Genomic DNA, 19,530 nt, shown 5'->3' on the forward strand with positions numbered 1-19,530 from the left:
CTGATTTGCATATGGACAGGTCTAAACTGGGGTGGCATGGCTGGACTGTTCCCATGAGGCACAGAGTCAATACTGATTTGCATATGGCCAGATCTAAACTGGGGTAGCATGGTGAGCAAAAGAATGATGGATTTAACCCAGATCTCTTGACTGGGGGTGAATGTTTTGATTTGTTCTGCATTCCGTCCATCAATTGTGTGTCTTTTGCTTTCTCGCCCTAAGTGCGCAGGGTATGCCCAGACGTGGGTCCTGGGTTCACTGTGCCACTGGAATCAAGCTGTCCTGGCTGAAGAGGGGTGAAACCCCGAAAACGGTCCTAGGATGCTTGTTTCCGGTCCGGGGAGGACCTGGCTTGGCAGTTCGGGCTGGACTGTTCCCATGAGGCACAAGGTCAAGACTGATTTGCATATGGCCAGGTCTAAACTGGGGTGGCATGGTGAGCAAAAGAATGATGGATATAACCCAGATCTCTTGACTGGGGTTGAATGTTTTGATTTGTTCTGCATTCAGTCCATCAATTGTGTGTCTTTGGCAACATTGTGAGCCTTTCTGCATACGCTCACCAAGCACTACTGCCTGGGCAGTCAGGTCTGTCGGGATGGTAACATTGCCTGTTTGGTCCTGCAGAACTTCCTAAATCAAGTTTGCAGACCCACCTTTGGAGAGGTATTGCTTGACTATCTATTCTACAGTAATGAATCTGCGGCTAAAAGTCTCTATCAGATGAACAAGTTACTTAACTTTGGTAACGCCTCATCTGATAGAAACTTTATCTAGCCGTAGATCCTTACCAACCCACCAATCCTCCCTGGATTTATATGTACAGGATTTTCCCTTTTCATGGCCCTAGTTCCACATACCAGTGGTCAATGTTCTTCATTGCTCCGCACACCGGGCATGAAAAGTTGCAAAAAGAAACTGACGTCAGCACTCTGGGGTAGCGCCTGTATAGGCACTACACACATCACTTCTAGCACGAGCGACTCCAATGATGTTAGACAAAGCCGAACAATGCCACTTACTAGTGTGCAGGGGTACTGCTCAGGATCCAGTCTGACGTCTGGAAATAATTTAAAGGTAATGAATCTATTGCTAGAGTCTCTACCAGTAAGTGTTTGTGTTAGTGCTAATGAAATTGCTGTAGTGAGTAATGCAACAATTGTAGACTAATGCATTTAATATATTTGTCTTACGTGTAATCATTTTACATTCATTTACTTTCCCAATTTATTTAGTTGCTCATATTAAGGAAAAATAATTAACGCTTATTTTAAAGTTAACTGTCCCTCAGTCTCTTTCATCAAATTCAAGATGTTTCTGTTGTTGTTGTAGCATTGGTGGACTTATTTTGGACAAAACTGTAACAGATCCGAACTTTGAAGGGATGGCAGTTTTCACCCCCGTAATTAATGGTAGGTTTTGTATTCTTTTATTACATTTACATTTTGCCTCTTTATGACACTCTAGAAAAGTCGATTCTGTTATTATTGTTTGAAGGTTAGTGATTTAAAAGTTTCCTGTCTCTTATTGTCAAAAGTGTATTTATTTTATGATGGTCAAATCTACATAGCAAAAATATATCTCTTTTCCCTGTAGTCACATAATTCAATCAATCAATCAGTAGAGCGCACTTCTTACCTGTGAGGGTCTCAAGGCGCGAGGGGGGGGGGGCAGGGGTGCTACTACTGGTCGAACAGCCAGGTCTTGAGGAGTCTCCTGAAGGAAGCAGGTCCTGGGTCTGACGTAGGCAGATGGGGAGGGTGTTCCAGGTTTTGCGGCGAGGTGGGAGAACGATCTGCCGCCGGCGGTCACTCGACGGATGCAGGGGTCGGTGGCGAGGGCGAGGTCAGAGGAGCGAAGCTGGCGGTTCGGGGTGTAGAAGGTGAGTCGTTTGTTGAGGTACGCTGGTCTGGTATTGTGGAGTGCTTTGTGAGCGTGGATGAGGAGCTTGAAGGTGATCCTCTTGTTGACGGGGAGCCAGTGCAGGTCTTTCAAGTGGGCTGTGATGTGGCTGTGGCGGGGAATGTTGAGGATGAGGCGTGCAGAGGCGTTCTGTAAGCGTTGTAGTCGTTTCTGGAGTTTGGCTGAGGTTTCTGCGAAGAGGGCGTTGCCGTAGTCCAGTCTGCTGCTGACGAGGGCCTGGGTGACCGTCCTTCTGGTTCCGGTGGGGATCCATCTGTAGATCTTGCGGAGCATGCAGAGGGTGTTGAAGCAGGAGGAGGAGGTGGCGTTTACTTGCTGGGTCATTGACAACACGGGGTCAGTGGGAGTCGGTGCAGCTCCTAGTGTGGCTGTCCACCATGAGTCGCCCCAGGCGGACGGGGTGGATCAGATGATGAGGACCTCTGTCTTGTCTGAGTTCAGTTTCAAGCGGCTGATCATCATCTATTCGGCGATGGCCTTCATTCCTTCATGGAGGTTGGATTTGGCGGTGAAGGGGGCCTTGTTGAGGGAGAGGATCAGCTGGGTGTCGTCAGCGTATGAGATGATGTTGAGGTTGTGCGATTGAACGATGTTGACGAGCGGTGCGTTGTAGACGTTGAAGAGTGTTGGGCTGAGGGACGATCCTTGGGGTACGCCGCAGAAGATCTTGGTGTCTTTAGAGCGGAATGGGGGGAGGCGAAAACTCTGGGTTCTGCCGGTGAGGAAGGAGGTGGTCCAGTCCACTGCTTTGTCGCAGATCCCTACGTTGTGGAGGCGTGTGCGGAGGGTGTGGTTGGCAGACGGTGTCGAAGGCGGCCGAAAGGTCCAGGAGGATGAGGGCCGTGGTTTCTCCTTTGTCCATCATGGCCCTGATGTCGTCGGTGGTGGCAATGAGGGCTGTTTCAGTGCTGTGGTTGCTGCGCAGTCCAGATTGGGACGGGTCTAGAATGTTGTTCTTTTCGAGGAAGGAGGTCAGTTGCTTGTTGACAATCTTCTTGATGACTTTCGCCGGGAACCGGAGGAGGGAGATGGGCCGGAAGTTCTTGAAGTCCTTGGGGTCTGCCTTGGGTTTCTTGAGTAGGGCATTGATCTCGGCGTGCTTCCAGCTCTACGGGAAGGTGGCAGTCTCGAAGGAGCTGTTGATGATCTTGCGGAGATGGGGTGCAATGGTGGAGCTTGCTTGGTTGAAGATGTGGTGCTGGCAGGGGTCAGATGGTGAGCCAGAGTGGATGGTGTTCATGGTTTTGATGGTGTCTTCGTCATTGACGTGGGTCCAGGAAAGCAGGGAGTCGAAGTGGCTGGAGGGCTGTGAGTCTGAGGTGTCTGTGTCTGTCGGGGGAGCCTCGTTGCTGAAGCTGTCGTGGATGTCTGCGATCTTGCGGTGGAAGAAGGTGGCTAGGGAGTCGCAGAGGTCTTGCGATGGCGGGATGTCGTTGGAGTTGGAGCTGGGGTTGGAGAGTTCCTTCACGATGTTGAAGAGCTCTTTGCTGTTGGGTGCGTTATTGTCTATGCGCTCTTTGAAGGAGGTCCTTTTGGCGGTTCGGATGAGTTGGTGTCTGCAGATGGCGTTCTTGTAGGCTGGGTAGCTGTCCAGTGTCTGTTCGTGGTGCCACTTCTTCTCGAGCCTTAATACTTTGTGCTGTGTTGGAAGGGGTCAGGAGATTGGCATGGTCTTTGAGATCTTATTTTGCATTGTTCATTTCATTGTACAATTAATACAATGTTTTTGGGAAACTCTCTAGATGGAGGTGGGGGCGGGGGTAATAGGATGCATTCTCTTGAGACTGTATCTAGATAACCATATTATCTTGGTACTGTTTTGTGGATTTTATCTACAGGAGTCAAATAGTTATTCAATACTGAATGCTTACAAAATATATGTATATTATGTAGAGTTGTATGCTTCCAATTTCAGATTCTCTCACTTCCCTTTTGTGTTGATGTGCATTAAAAGATCTAAAACCACTTGGAGTTACTGTGGGAGTTATCACATACTTGGAAGGATTTTAGGCAGTATTTGGAATTATATCAATTCTATGTAATCAAAATACCATGGCATGTAGGAATGTCATTTTGTGCACCAGTGCCCATGCCACTGATGTTTGCTGAAGAAGATCGAAAACCACTTGACTGTCATTGTGGAAGTTATGACATGCTTGGAAGCATTTTTGGTCAATATTCGGAATTATTCCGTTCTATGTAACCAAAATAAAATACGTCTGGGAATGTCATGCTTTGCACTAGTACATAATAGAGGTGTCATATATCTCAATAAACACTAACATTTTCAAACCTTTTTTATTAATTAACATAAATTAATCTGGCTTACCTCCAGGAAACCCGAATATGTCCAGAAAAAAATCATATTTACTTAAGTTGTACCATTCTCATCTACCCAACATCGCCTTAAAGGAAAATCTTAAAAATTAACCCTGGGTTGCTCAAGACTAAGCATTATGTGGTCCAAAATATCTGATCTATCTTTTAAAATGTCTCAGCAGCACCAAAATTGCTCAAAGTCACAACTTAATTATTCTGAAGAACCTACTTAGTAGACAAGGTATACTCGTAAAAGTCTATCCCACAGATCTTCTGGGTTTCACAACACTTACAAAAAGTTCAGGGCTGGTCTACCAAGATGAGATTCCAGATTGCATCGTGAATCAGGAGCACTGACTCCGGATCGCATTGGACTTCCCTGAGTCAAGGGGAGGTCCCCAGGGACTTGATAGAGATAAAACTGTAGGGTTTCCAGAAAGGAGAGAGGGAACCTTAACAGAAAAGAAAGGCAATGCGACCTCGACAATGAATGATCATAATTTACTCTGTATGCTGTGCCTATGACACAGTATCTGACAAAACAAAAACCCAAAGCAAATCTTAAACTCCATCGAGGACAGATTTCGAAATTCACGAGCCCGCATCTTACGATGTCTAGGAGCACAGCCTCTCCTTTTATAAACGTCTTTCTGCCAAGCAGCGTAGCCCATCCTGCAAATCAAGCTGTCACTCTAGGGAGGTCCGTGGACTTCCAACATCTTCCGATGTCTCTCTTGGGTATGAAGTACATAACACCCGCAAGCAGGCGCTGGTGTCTAGTGTGTGCCCAGCCCTCCATTATCCCTAATAGAGCCACTTTGGGCCCATGCTATCCGTAATCTGAACGAGGTGTGTGATTCTAGTATGGATTATGTTCCGGTATGCAGTTATGAGCGGACAGGTTTAAATGAGGCAAAAAAAAGGATCCGTCAGGGTCTCAACTGCTCCAGCAGCGCGATGGCTCGGCCCTCTCCATCTTTCCCAACCTAACTGGGCTAGAATATTTATGATGAAAGTAATTCAACTGTATTATACTGAGAGTGGCAGAGATGACCAGTTGCCTCAAGGCCGTTTTCACCTCCTGCCAAGCCAATCATTGTCGTCCTGTTCCTCAACATCTCCCACTGAGTGTAAGCAGGGGGGTTGGAGTATTGGGCAGCAGGGAACTGCATAATTGTGATATGTCCCTTCGGCCCTGTGGGCCTAGTGCCAACTTTACCTGTAGGGGGTTGTAGTCTAGGACTCCCCCAAAGGCTTCTCTATGGGCATCTAGGGCATGTCATACCTGCAGGTACTTAAATAATTGGGAGGTATGAAGTGCAAATCCCGGCTTAAAGTGGCCAAAGACGACTATATGATTGTGTTCTTTGGCAAGATTGCTCCTCCAGCCACCCCCCACATTGTAGAAAAGGACATCTGAAGTTGATACATATGTATTTTTATGCTCTCCTACAGGCACTCGTCCTTTTGTCATTCACTTCTGTCCTGAAGAGGCCATAAATTGTCAGTGCCGAAACACGTTGACTGTTTCTTTGGAGGAGACTCCAATAAACAAATTAAGTTGCACCGATTTATTGGGACAACATGGAGGAAATATAGTAATGGAGGTTTTTCTGTATTCTCCTCGTCAGATTGACTACCTCTGAGGTAGACTTGCTATGAACGTATTATTTAGACACCTCTAGTCGAAACTATTCAACAAGATATAAGAGATCAATTTTTCATGGTATATAAAATGTGTACATGTGTGTCTTGTCGTACATGTTGTGTAAAATTGTACATATATATGTATAGGGACTATGTATTATTCTAGATGTAATGAGTGATGGCCAATTGAATATTTTTCATTGATTGCATTAAAGGGCTTGATTAAATCAGGTTGCCAATGTGAATTAAGTGTCATACTGTGAGTAATAGTTTGGGTGGAATTGATCCCCATGATATTCCATTTTGTCAGTTGTTGTTTATTCCCAGGTTATGTGGGGTTATAAAGGCAAGCCTCTCTTTTTTTTTGTCCAGATTTATATCTGGGTGGACGGCCTGCCGTTCCACCATGAGGATGGAGTAAATTACTCTGTCCACATGGTTATTGGGCCAAGCAGGCGGTCATTTATAAAAGCATTGCCAGGTACTGTTGTCTCGACAATTCCTGCTAATGCATTTTACTCTGTGCTTTGGGCTTTGTCAGCAGGACGCAGCCCTATAGCACATTGTATTTCTTTGTAATTCTCAAAAAGATACCATAACTGGCTTTTCTTTTTGTAAAGAAAAAAGATAATGCTTCCCTCACCATGGGAGTTTTTACCCATGGTGTGGGGACAATATTATGATTTTACTGTTTACAGGCAAAACCTACCAGTGAGAAACTGTAAAATATGGTTACATGTCCACCCATCTATATTAGGCGGGTGGTCATGTAGTCATTTCTTCGACATCCCTTACGCTCCTAGGGTGTCGGAGAAATTTGGCTACGACAGAGACAGAATAGTCTCCGCCATGGCCAAGCTGATGGTCCTCCTGAAATTAAGTTGGGCGTGCGGACCGCTATGTTGGGGGAAGGGAATATTTAAATTGGGCTCTAAATGTCTAATGACACAAATATCAATGTGATACCTCTTTCGTTAGACTGATTTTTGTTTGTAAATCAACAAAAACTTATTCTGCAACTCATTTTAAACAAACCTAGCTGTAGAACAAGATCCACACAGTCTGTTTTCTTATGTCAAATTTCTTTGGTAGATACCTGTCATAGGTACCTTTTAGGCAAGAAGTGAATTAGGCTATTTAAAATAGCAACAGTTGTTTAGCTTATTAGTCCACTTTATTGCAGCATCTTTGTGTCTTTGTGAATTCCCTACCAAGTAAAACCCGAATGGATGAAAATCAGCTGAACTTCTAAAACGTAAAATGTACGATATTTGCTTTAAGTTTTTTTTAAACATACTACATGATGCTAATATGTAAGATGTTACCCACAGGCGTTGCTGGTAATCTTGTAGCCATCCAGTCCAGTCGTATATCCACATTCCTCCATTACTGGAGTATGCCAGGTGTGTTGCCATACAAGATGAGGCAGCATTGGCCCAATCCTTTCACCACGTTCTTCTCTTCAGGTAAGAAGCAAGTTTTTAAATGAGGGGTTCATATTGAAGGTCAATGTACTTCTTGATGAGAATATCATTTTCGTGTTTACTTCTGCAGCTTGGGTTACTTTCTTGTTGTGGCCATTTTCTTCTTCTCTTGCCGCATCCCTTCTCCTTGTCCTCCATCCCATTTCACATCGCTAAATTATAGATTTAGAGCATCTCTGATGTTAGGGCCTTGGATATAATAAGGCCCTGTAAAGCTTAAACATTTAAGTGCTAAACTTAAAATACAGTCAGATCCCTGCGTGTTGAATCAATCTCCACACAAAATGTATGCACCACACACTTAAATACCTTCAACAATGACCGCAGTGACAAGGCAGTCAAAAGACCCAGTTCAATGTTTGGATGGATAGAGAAGGATTTAACCAGCATTAAAAAATGTTTGTTAATACTGTTAATACTGTATAAGTCAGTGATGAAGTTGAGTTCTCTTCCAGAAAGAGAAGCTCATGTAGGGGAGCATGCCCTTCTCTTTAGGTATCTTGACAACATCTTTCTTCTTGTTACCGGACATATGTCCATATTCTCCCAAAGTTCTTGACCACAACGGCGGGGAGCGGGCGAATCAAGGTTTGATTTGCCTTGTAAGTTTGTAAACACCCACAATCTTAAGTTGATGTCCATTCACAAACTGCTGTCTGACCTTACCCATTCTGGAAGTGGTCAGTTACTCCCAAGCCAAGGTGTGCAGTGATTCATTCACCTTCTAGTGTGGGGGAACGTGGTGGAGAGATAAAGTAAGGGTTTTTTCACAAGTAAAAATTCCTATGCAGAAGAAAAATAAAAAATAAGTCCTTTGCTCATCAGATGGCCTTTTAACTGTCCGTGATTGTACACTATGTACAGTTATACCTTGGAAAAATAGTAGCTTTTAAAAAAATCCAATGACATACTCAGTTCAATATCTAGAAAGCTGAGCTGGGCACATTTGTGCGCTGTTCAACTTCAGGGGTCCAACAGGGTGTCCTTTTGACACCCTGGAACCCTTGAAATTGCAATGCGCAATTTGCGAGTACCAATTGGGACTCGCAAATTGCGCATGCAATTTCCTATTCATTCCTATGGGCCTGTAGGCCCATAGGATTGAATGAGAACCCATTCCTTATTTGCGACTTGCAATTTGCGACTCACAAATAAGGAATGTGTAGAAATCGCAATTTTTATAACGATTCCTACATGCATAGGCTTTTGCGAACCCTTAATTGCAATTCCTTAATAATCGCAATTAAGGACTCGCAAAATCCTAGCTTGAAGCATGTGCCTGTAAGTATTCCAAGTGTCTCTGTGTTTCTTGACCTGCGATTACCGGGCATGTAAATACCAAACACAGTAACTCTGAGTCTGAAAACACTAGATCGGTTTTCACAGAGTGCATATCCTCACTCGTAAAAACTTTAAGCAGCGACTGTTGGCGGAGGTGCAACCCAGCCCACTAGGATTAATTTGTCATGGGCTGCAGTCCCTCTGACCACAGAGCCCTTGGGCCACCGACCAACAGAACTACTACCATTTACCCTCAGGTAAAAGGAGACAGGCATTGGCATTATCTGCTAAATCTCCCCTTGAGCTTATGGCTTTTTGTGCCTTTAGAATTTTGATTTACAAAGCTTCCTTCCTAACGTCCCTCTCTTTTTGGTGAAATGTTCTACTTCTGCACCCTCTCTTTTACAGGGGCAACGTGATCACTTGTTCAAACTTTTGCTTCACTCCAAATGTTTTTTTCCATTCACATCTTAACAAGTAGATCATTCAACTCGTTTTCTGTCAGTGCCTGGCTTAGTCCAAACTGATGAGAGCACTTGCAATAGGTCATCCTGTCCATCACTGTGTTGATGGAGGAACATAACCACAAAAAAATTGTTATCCATCTGTTTAATGTATTTTTCGTGCTTTTATTCCAAAAATTTACTTATTTCTGAATAAAGACAAAATTAACACAATTTAACTGGAAAATAGATTAAAATAGAAACGATTCTAAAGAGAACATTCACTAATTATAAAAAGATGTGGAAAGAAAGCGGAAACGATTCTAGGGTTGTAAAGGGAAGAATTGAGGAAAGACATTTGGGCCCTCATTACGAGTTTGTTGGAACAGGTTCTGGTATTTACTTCATGGGGTAATACGGTACCACCACCGCGAATGAAGCATTTATCACATATAGTAAATACCCCCTCTTTTGTGTGCTTGAAAAGGTAATGGGGCATAAGATATTGAATTGATTTTTAACACAACAAATTCTGCACGTTGATCCTTTTTTCCGGGTCCTCCTTCCCCCTTCGCGATACATTTCGGCAGTTTTGACCTGCCAGACTTCCATCAGGGAAAAAAACTGTGAGGGCATGATAATTATCGCACAACTTTTAATAAGGACTCTTGTGCAAAAAAGCCCTTCACTCTTACTAAGGATCATAGTCTTTCCTTCAGAAAAATCATTCCAGTAGCACTCTAGAAATCCATTACAAAGTGAATGTTCTATTCTGTTGTCTATTCCTAACCATATTGTCGCTTAATGCTTTGTTTATGTCTTTCTGTCGTTTCCCCCATTACTTCTGACTTCATAATTAGCTGTATTCTCCTTAGTTACCTATAGTTATGAACATTTTACATTTAATAAGAAGGTAGATGGAGGTGCTTAAATGAGTACTATTTGTCAATAGAGTTCCTAATAATAAGTTCCTAATATTACCATCGTGGGCTTATTTACAACTAATTGCATCTGACCAGTCGGCTATTTTAACAGAGTGGAGTTTGATCAATTTATTTATATTTCAGGGTGGGCAGTGCTGAGGCTGGCTCATGCAAGAGTGGTAATCTGCCTCCAATCTTCCAATTTCAAGGCCTTGTGTCACGTGCCATCAGTTCCAATTAGTGTCAATTTGGTGGAACCAATATGTCAGGATTACTGAATTTATTATGCCGTGTAACTTTCCTTTGTACTTCTCTCCCCAGGAGTAAATTCCACCTCTGCTCGAGTCCTGTTTCTTCTTGTTGTCCCGGGGCACCTCACCTTCCTTTATACAATTAACTTGTTGCAGGGAGGACATACCGCCATTACCTTGACTTTCGTAATGTTTTACCTCACTGCTGCTTTACTGCAGGTAAGAGTACTCACGGCCTGAATATAATGCTTCCAAAGAATATACTGGAATAGGTTCATTGATGGCAGAAGCTCCTATTCCTTCGTTATAAATGCTATAATTCCTTTCTCAGAATAAAGTGCTAATTAATTGCAGTCAGAATTAGTTATAAATGTTTGATAGGTCTTAGCAAGTAATAAAAAGAAATTCATTTATGGAAGCAGGAATGTAAGTTCTGTTTACAGCTATTACAGGAAATACTATCTATGATAGACTGTCCACTTCAGTGTGTGATAACTGCCTCAGAAAGAGACCTGTTGCTGGGTTGAAAGGGACTTTAATGAAGTGCACATTTTGTTTTAAAAAAAACACATTAAATGTCCTCTCTAGGAATACTGTTACAGAGAATCTGGTAGTGTGTGGATGTTGGTCAGGGTATGCTGAGTACAACCATTACTGCAATATAAACCCAATTGCAGCATAAATAAAATGCATGTTTTGTGAGCTTTAATTTGTCTTTATGAAGTTCCGTGTAGTAAGATATAAATACATTTCTTCTCTGAAGGTCGGTTTCTTTTTATATGTCTTCAAATCCTTCTGCAGTTCCTAATCTGTGACTAATCCGGAATTAACAAAATCTGTCCCTGCAAGCCAATACTTATTGTTTTTCCCATGTTGAAGCATTGCCTATCTTGGTTGTGTCAACACCATAACTTTAAGATAATCAATCTTCTTATCTTGGATTGCAACCTATAGGCAGATGATAAGGGGAGTGTATGTCTGTGAGGCTGCATTGCTCCACAGCATTTTGCTCGATGACCTCTTGAATCCTTTTATTCTGTCCACTATCAAGGGCTATTGAGTCTTTCTAAAGTGTTTCATGTCTATTTTTACATGCAGACTCCAGGTTCCTCCATGGTACTTGTGGAGTAGCTAGTGTCTCATCCTGTGTCCTCTTGTATTAGTTCTTTATTTGGAGAAACTGACTGATTACCAACTCCAACAGGTTAGAAGATCAAAAAACCTACAAAGGAAAGTTGAAAGTCTACAAATCCTGTAGACGAAGAAGAAAATCATGTTAGCCAAAGTTGAATACCTTGGGAGCTGCTATATGGAGCTCAAAAAACGCTCCTACCTGACAAGTTATAGTTTTAAAAACTTTTCTTAATTCAAGCTGTGTAGCTAATCGAGGTAAGCCTTCTGAAGGTTTCTATAATGGGTCTCATCCTCTTTTTCACGCTAAAATCCAGAAATATCTCCCCCAAAAACGTGCAAATTTCTTCCCGTGCAGAAGTGAAGGGGGGTATTGTGGATACTGAACCAGGGCCTTTTAATGATCCTTGCACTCCCCCTGGATACTGTTGGCTACTGCATTCACTGACAGGATCTTGGGTCTAATAACAATTTTCTGACATCTGAAATAGTCCAGAAGACTTGTAAGTCGAATTCGATATCTCTGTTTATGAAGAAATTCACCGTAGACCGAAGTGAGGAGAGTAATTACTACCACGCGGTTTTCTGATCAGGAGATAATCCTGGTGAAAATCGTGACTGTCAATTTTCCAATGTATTGGAGGGGACAGACATCCTAGAAAAACAGTAACTCGGATTCTGCCCCAGGAAATGGATGGAGACAGCCATGGTCATGGCTCCTGAAGAACTGAAAGCAAATTTTGATAAAGGCGATATTACAGTAGAGATTCTGTTAGATCTTGCTTTTGACTCCTCCTGATACACAAGGCATACCTTGCGCCTGGGCTTCCTGGTCGGGCATGACCAGCCTTGTGTGCCTGTATGTTTTCTGTGTTCTGAATTCAGATGTTGATGCAGAGCCCTGGATATTTCACAAGTGTGCTGGAGGAAGATCTTTTAGAGCAAATAGTATCAGTCCTGCTTTGGCTTCCTGTGCATGTTTGCTGTATTAGGCGTTTGATTCCAGATTGCCTCTGCATGCACATGCAGGAAAAAAGCTTTCAGTGGCTCAGCGCCATCTGTTATTAACTGGGTGAAACATTTCGATCTACAGGGGGCTTTAGAAGAATGGTACATGAGCTGGTGTAAAATGCATTAATGGCTGGTAGAAAGGTGCAGAGACTAGAGTCAGTCGGATTTGCGTAGTTGGCCGGTAAAGCAAAAAAATAAAATGCTGACTCTTAAAAAGGCATTCTCAACTCACAATCCTAAAAATTGAAATTATTTTCCTCTTTCAGCCTCTTACTCCTTTTTATAACGATGTTCTCTAAGAAATTTAGAACAAATAATTAAAACAAATTAAAGGCTAAAAGTACTATTGTTCTGGGTGCCAAAAGCAGTTTCTATTTGTGATTAGTTTTTGCAACCAGAAACCTATTTTGTTGAACTGACCTATGTAGACCAGTTTGCAAAAAATGGAATTTGAATTAGTCGAAGTCCGACCTACGTAATTAATTATAATTAGGTTGGACTCAAATTGCGACTCACTCCTATGACAGTGATTGATTTCAAATAAAGTAAACTTTTTCATTTTTTTTTTAAAGCCACCCCATTTATTAAAGGAAACGGGCTGCTTTAGAAGGAAAAAAGTTTTGTTTTCTTTTAACAGTTTCAGTGAGAGTTGTTCTCGTGGACCACTACCCACTCTCCATCAAACATGTTCCCCAATTGAATAATAATAATCCACATTTGTAAAGTGCACAATCACCCGAAAGGGTCTCTAGGCGCTGGGGGCCGTCGGGAAGATTAAGCAAGCTATCGCCCAGAGTCACATGGTGCTGGGCTAATCTGCCGCCGGTGCCAGGGATCGAACCGTGATCCCCAGATTCCGGAGTCAGTCGCCCTAGCCGCGACGCTACACCTAAAGGAAAGGGGTCCAGATTGAACACTTTAATTGGGAGTCAGTTGCTTTTCAGTCGTTTACAACCAAAATGATGTCGGTAAACGATTGAAATGTATTGTATTGATTTATAATTTGGAAGTGACACCCACAGCAGGCCCCAGCCAAATTGTGAATTGGTAACCATTCCGAAACCCATTTTAGGAAGTAGTGAAAGTTTAAGACTCCTAAAATGGGTTTTGAACATAGGAAATACCTATATTGTGGTTACCCTTGATGATTTGCAGTTTTGATGATCAAGGGCCATATGTATCATTCCAAATTGCGATTGCAAATGCCAAAATTCGCAATTGGGCTTAGTGATATGTATTAACCCCTTCGGTGCTCATGACGGAGTGGTTCCATCATGAGCGCCGGTTGAGCTGTGCTAATGACGGAACCACTCCGTCATGGCCCCGCCCGCTCAATAGAACCTCCAGCACAGCGCGAAAATTTGCGCCGCGCTGAAGAGGTTAAAGAAAAAGTGCCACGCGAAATAAGCAATCACAATATTTGTGATTCCCTATTTTGCAATTGCATTTAAGGAATTACCTAGGGATAGTTATGGGTTTTGGGGTACAGGTGTATTTTAAGGGTTCAGGGCTAGGTTTGGGTTTTGGGGTACAGGGTTTTTTTAGGGTTTAGGGGTAGGTTTGGGTTTTGGGGTACAGGGGTGTTTTTAGGGTTCAGGGCTAGGTTTGGGTTTTGGGGTACAGGGGTATTTTTAGGGTTCAGCGGTAGATTTGGGTTTTGAGGTACAGGGGTATTTATAGGGTTCAGGGCTAGGTTTGGGTTTTGGGGTACAGGGGTATTTTTAGGGTTTAGGGATAGGTTTGGGTTTTGGGGTACAGGGTATATTTATAGGGTTAAGATGGGTTAGTGTTTAAGGGTGTTGGGGTATTTTAAGGAGTAAGGGTGGGTTATGATTATGGGGTGCAGGGGTATTTAAAGGGAGCAGGGTGGACACTCGGAGCTGGAATGTACAGAACCTGGGAAGAAAAACAATGAAATATTAGGCACAACGCTCGCTTTTTTTTCCGTAATCCCGCGCCCTGCACACGCCCACGCCCCCAGCACACGATATGAGACATGGCATGAAGGGCGGAACGTACCACACGCCCCCAGCGTTTGTCACGCCCACAGCACAACGCAGACACACCCACAAGGGACTACTTTCCTGACATGGTTCTTTTACCTTTTGAATGTATATGGTGGGCGTCTGCATAGCCTATGTCCTTCTGCTGCAACTGCCCTTTCCAACGCAGTATTGGGTGTTGTGATTGGTGCTGTGGTTTCTGAGATTACCCGCCTCAAAGGTTTGGGCTCTCTCTTTATTATATTAGTATGGATATACATATACTAGCAGCCCGTCCCGACGTTGTCTGGGTATGAATTGCTGCCGGCCACTAGTATATTGTTTTGTAGGATTTCGTTTTGATAGCATTTCTTATCTGTGACAGGCTTGTGAAACGCTCCGATTCACAGTGCACTGCTGATGCACTTAAGAGTGCGTGTTCAGTAGTGTGTGAACTCGAGTTTCCCTACTTTTTTTTCCCTTGCAATATTATATAGCGAGAACTCGACAATATGGCATGAGCACAATTTATATTGGGGTACAGTGGTATTTTAGGGTTCAGGGCTAGGGCAAGGGACCCCTTCCCCTTTGTGAATGCAGGGGAAAATATTTTTTAGAGGCAGGCGGCGGTCCCAGGTCAAGGGGAACTACTTGACAGTCAATTACTGCCCTCATTCACTGACATTTCACTTCCACTATTCTAATCTATGTATTCCCATTTCACGCCTCACACATTGCAGCTCCCTCTATGGGCATCCCCCTAAGCCCTCTCTCCTTTTTTTTTTCTATCCCATTTTTTCTCTATCCCAGTTGTAAGCTGATTACTAGGCCTAGTCTTGTCCTGCCATATAGAGCCCAATTAGAGAATGAACTGTACTAGTGGGCTGCAAACTGTAAACATTGCACAGTGTGGAAACATTCCACAGTACCAAACAAGTTCAAGTTAATCCCATAGAATGGGGAATAACTGAATGGATCCTATATTTACAGGGTCAAATTCTGCCCTGAATTACGGGAGAGGGGAGAGTTGTGGGGCAAGAACCGGGGGGCAGTGTGCTGCCATGGAGCTTTGGGGGTGGTGAGGGGGAGTATTGCTTAGTCTCTGTGTTGTAGGTGTGTGTGTGGGTGTTAAGTCTAGGGCTTCACTATATCAGTTGAGTGAGGACTTGCACCTAGCATTTCTGCTGGTGGGCTGGAGCAGTGTGTGGGTTGGGGGTGTATGGTGATGAGAAGTTGAGAAGCAGGGGCAAGGCATGGCATGGAGGACAAGTGTGGTAAGAGCAGTGTCTGATTCTTTCCTATGCTGCAGGGTCAGGTTTGGTCCAGTTTGTGCTTCTAATCACAACTCCTGCACTCCTGTCAACTCTGGCTGATTTGCTTGGTTGTGAAACAACACCTGGTAAAACTGTGTCTTGTATTTCCTGGCCCCAGTTATGAGGTATAGTTTTTGCAAGCCAAGTAATTTTAGGACAAGAAACACCTGCCCATTTGCTTTCAGCTTCTAAATAGCATTATCGAGTAAGATTTCAGGGTATCCAAAAAGTGTATTATTATAAACGATGGAAAATAATGAATTTCGATATAAATGTACCTCGATGTTAATCTTCATGTAAATCTGTTGGATTTAACTATTCGGAGGCTTTAAACTCCCTCTCCTCATGATTACTGCCATATTTCAGATGCTCTTGCCTAGTGCTCCTCCTGAGTTTGCTTTTGACAGGCCTTTCTTCTCTTTGCAGGTCGCTATCCTACTCTACCTGGCTGATCTGATTGTGCGATTCATGTGGAGAAAAGAATTGGACCCGGATAATTTCTCCATCCCCTACCTCACGGCTCTTGGAGACCTCCTAGGAACAGGATTCCTGGCTCTCTGTTTCCGATTGGTGTTTCTCATGAGTGGGCAGGTTTCAGACATGGGAAACTAAGGACATTTTGTATATCTCAAAATCAGGGAAGAGTGATGCATTTGTGCAACATTGACTCCACAGTCATGGGATCGAGAATGTCTCTTTGATTTCATTTTTGTAAAACAAAGCACACCAGTCACAGTGTGACATGTTTGCTCTTCAGTGTCCTGAAAGTTGGTGGATCTTTCTGAGAAGAATTGCTAAACATCATGGAGACTGTTGCACTGTCTCAAACAGTGCAGTTAAAGTAATAACGAACTTCTGTAAATAAAGCGCTAATGTCCAGGGAATGCTCTTTGTAAGGACCGCCTTCAATTTTCGGAAATAATGTAGACTGGAAAAATGTGGTGTTTCGTAAATGTTTGGTAATGTGATAATAAAGACCTAACAAAGGTACTAGGCACAAAGATAAGGCTTTACCCTTCATGTTCTTAATTTGGACAACTATTCTACAGTCCTTACTGTAAAAAGAAATGTCTACAGCTTATGTGAGATGACACTGTGAGGAACTGCATCTGATTAGTCTTACCAGAAGATGGGTGCTCCAGGTCAAGGAATTTGAGTAGTGCTACCTCAAGTCAGTGAGAATGTAGACACCCAAAGTCGAGCCTTTATTAGGAGTCATCTGCCAAAAGAACACATTTGACAACCTTTTAATACGTGCATTGCTGGACAAAACTTGAGAAGCTTTTGAGTTGAAGTGCCTTGTGATAATGTGATCTGGAATAGCTTAGACAGATGAGTGCAGAAAATTCGAAGTTTCTGAGATGCCTTAATCTGAAAGTCTTAATCTTCACTGTGGAACACCAGCCTGGGAGTCTAATGCAGATTGTCTAACCAGATTCCTCCTCTTTCAAAGACGTCAGGATAGAGGTTGGTGTGAGTCTCTGTCATGCTAAAGAGGAGAGAGGGTTTGAAGGATTCCCACATGCCTCGTATTACTTACAGAGCTAATTGTTTAGATGCCCCACCTTTACTTCCACCCAGAGAGACATTGTGTATTTCTTAGATCAACCCTGTTGTTCTCTGTGTGATGGATTCCAAATTCATTTCTGCTACGACAACCCAGGTAAAATGATTATGAGTTGTCCTAGTCCAGGGTAGGCAGTTTTAAGCTGGATGCAGATTTGTATTGAAATTTCTTTTAAAGCTCTGAATCCCGATATTTTAGTATCGGTTTTCAAAAGTATGTTTCTTAAAAGTTCAAAATTGCTTTGCTTAATTTTAGCCACTTGGAATACACTTACCTTTAACTGGAGCATGACCTGAAAAATGACATCTGTATGTTAATTGAATATGTTAATTTAGTTTTTTTGAGAGCCTCCTTCCATGGGCATCTCAAAAGCAGCTTTCTTACTTGCTAACAGCTGCTGGCAGGAGATGCTTTCGTCCTCTGTGGATCAAGCAACAGGTCACTGGCACCAAGCATCCTGTTCTTTTAACCAACAATTGAGCTTGAGGAATGGGGCACTGAACGAACTTAAAGCCATAGCAAATTATTATTAATACTCTTGAGTTCCTTACAAATTAGGCGTCGTTTTGGAGTCCAAAGAATAAGAATACCAATATTTACCTGGATAAAATACACCTCTGCTCTAATACAGTGCAAAGTCACTACAACATGGTTGCCCAAAAGAGAATTTAGCTCACTTAAAATCCTAGTAGTTCCCATCCATGAGCACTTTAGAGTATTGCATCCTGGTTTGTTTCCTTTGAAAGGAGTTTGCAGAGTTGCAGCATAGTCTCTATTCCCCTTTCTTATTTAGAGGTGGGGAAACTGATTTTGTTCCAACGATGGAGCCTTGCTGTTGAAAACCTGTGATTGGTGAACCCTTCGCCACTGGGGTGATAGCTGACTTTAGAAAGCCCACTGTATTCAGGGTTGTTGCTTTGGTGTGGATGTTTTCTGCCCAGGTCAGCCATGGTCTGAAAAAAGCATAAATAGCTCGAAATTGAAACACTAAGCTGGCGCCACCCTGATTGGGGCTCGTCAGTCAGGTTGAGCTGGTGCCAGTTGCACAGTGAGCACAGGTTCCACGTCTGGGCAGTCACCTAGGAATTGATGATGTTAGTCTGGCAGGGTCCATTATGGAGAAAGGAAATTTGGCTGTCATCCATGTTTGACGGAACAGAGTATACATGGCCACATTACTCATGAGTTGATAAATTGTTATGGCTTACAAACTGTAGTTAATACAGAACTCTGCACCCAAATACCTGAAGTTTGCATCATACTCATTACTTGTATCCATGGGGACACATAAACCTACCCTATCAAAGAATTAAAGAAGTAACCTGGAAAAAGGTTTCCAATGACAGTTGCTGTGCTACCAAATCTACCTGCACCTGTGGTGTTATGTACTATATACCCAAATTCATGAGCTTGTTTCTTGAGTAAAACCTAGGGTAGGACTATCAGCCCAACTTGGTATCGGGAAAGAAGAACTGGGAATCAAAACAGAAGAGAAAAAATAAAGGCACGTCAGCTCAAAGTGACATGCCTCAAACCTGGATGATCTGAAATCTGGAGAGTCAGGTCATTTTCATACAACAATATGCTCAGAATAAGACCCTTTGATATGTCTTCTTGAGAGCTCGTGAGGAAGATGTTACATATTCAATTCTTATTGGGGGTTTGTGTACAAAATGATTCCACAAGAAGGAAAGGATCATAGGTGCCAACCGTTAAACCCAAAGGCTTTCCTAACCACTGTATTACCTTGGCTCACAGTCATTTAGCTAGAGGACATCAAGGAGGGTAAAAATGAAATAGCTGATACAACATCACTTCTTTTGGAATGGAGTTTATACTGAGATGGCCGATTATTGTAAAACTTATCATGTCTGTCAATCATAAATCAGAAGTATCAAAAGCCCTTGTACAGCTATTACCAATCATCCAAGTTCTTTTCCAAGGAATAGTATGGATTTAGCAGACCAATTAACCCTTTTGGTTGAGGACATTGTCATATATTGGTCATAGCAGAGTATGTGAACCAACAACAAGAATTTTCTGATAAGAGAGCACACAGCAGCCCACTGTGTGATAATCTATTCCTTTCTTTTCTTCGCTAGGTTAGGTCTGCCAACCGAAAACATCATGAACCTGTGGACTTAACTGTATGTCTTAACTAATGAAGCAAGTCTGAAAGACACTCAAGATCCCCAATAGAACGTCCAAGTATCATCCCCAGACCAATGGCTTAGTGGACAGTTATAATCAGAAAA

General features: G+C 42.8%; 1 protein-coding gene across 3 annotated transcripts in view; it reads left to right on the forward strand.

Moving 5' to 3' along the window:
* Positions 1-17,457, forward strand: part of SLC41A3 (solute carrier family 41 member 3) — a 204,432-nt gene extending 186,975 nt beyond the window's left edge. For all 3 annotated transcript variants that reach the window (XM_086939266.1, XM_086939267.1, XM_086939268.1), the window contains 4 exons: positions 1,333-1,412; positions 7,221-7,355; positions 10,342-10,490; positions 16,135-17,457. In XM_086939266.1, coding sequence (XP_086795392.1) covers positions 1,333-1,412; positions 7,221-7,355; positions 10,342-10,490; positions 16,135-16,320 — 550 coding nt within the window. In that variant the 3' untranslated portion in view covers positions 16,321-17,457. The remainder of the gene's footprint in view (positions 1-1,332; positions 1,413-7,220; positions 7,356-10,341; positions 10,491-16,134) is intronic.
* Positions 17,458-19,530: the final 2,073 nt, after the last annotated feature.

Source organism: Lissotriton vulgaris, chromosome 9 (genome assembly GCF_964263255.1).
Source record: "Lissotriton vulgaris chromosome 9, aLisVul1.2, whole genome shotgun sequence".
Taxonomy (NCBI): Eukaryota; Metazoa; Chordata; class Amphibia; order Caudata; family Salamandridae; genus Lissotriton; species Lissotriton vulgaris.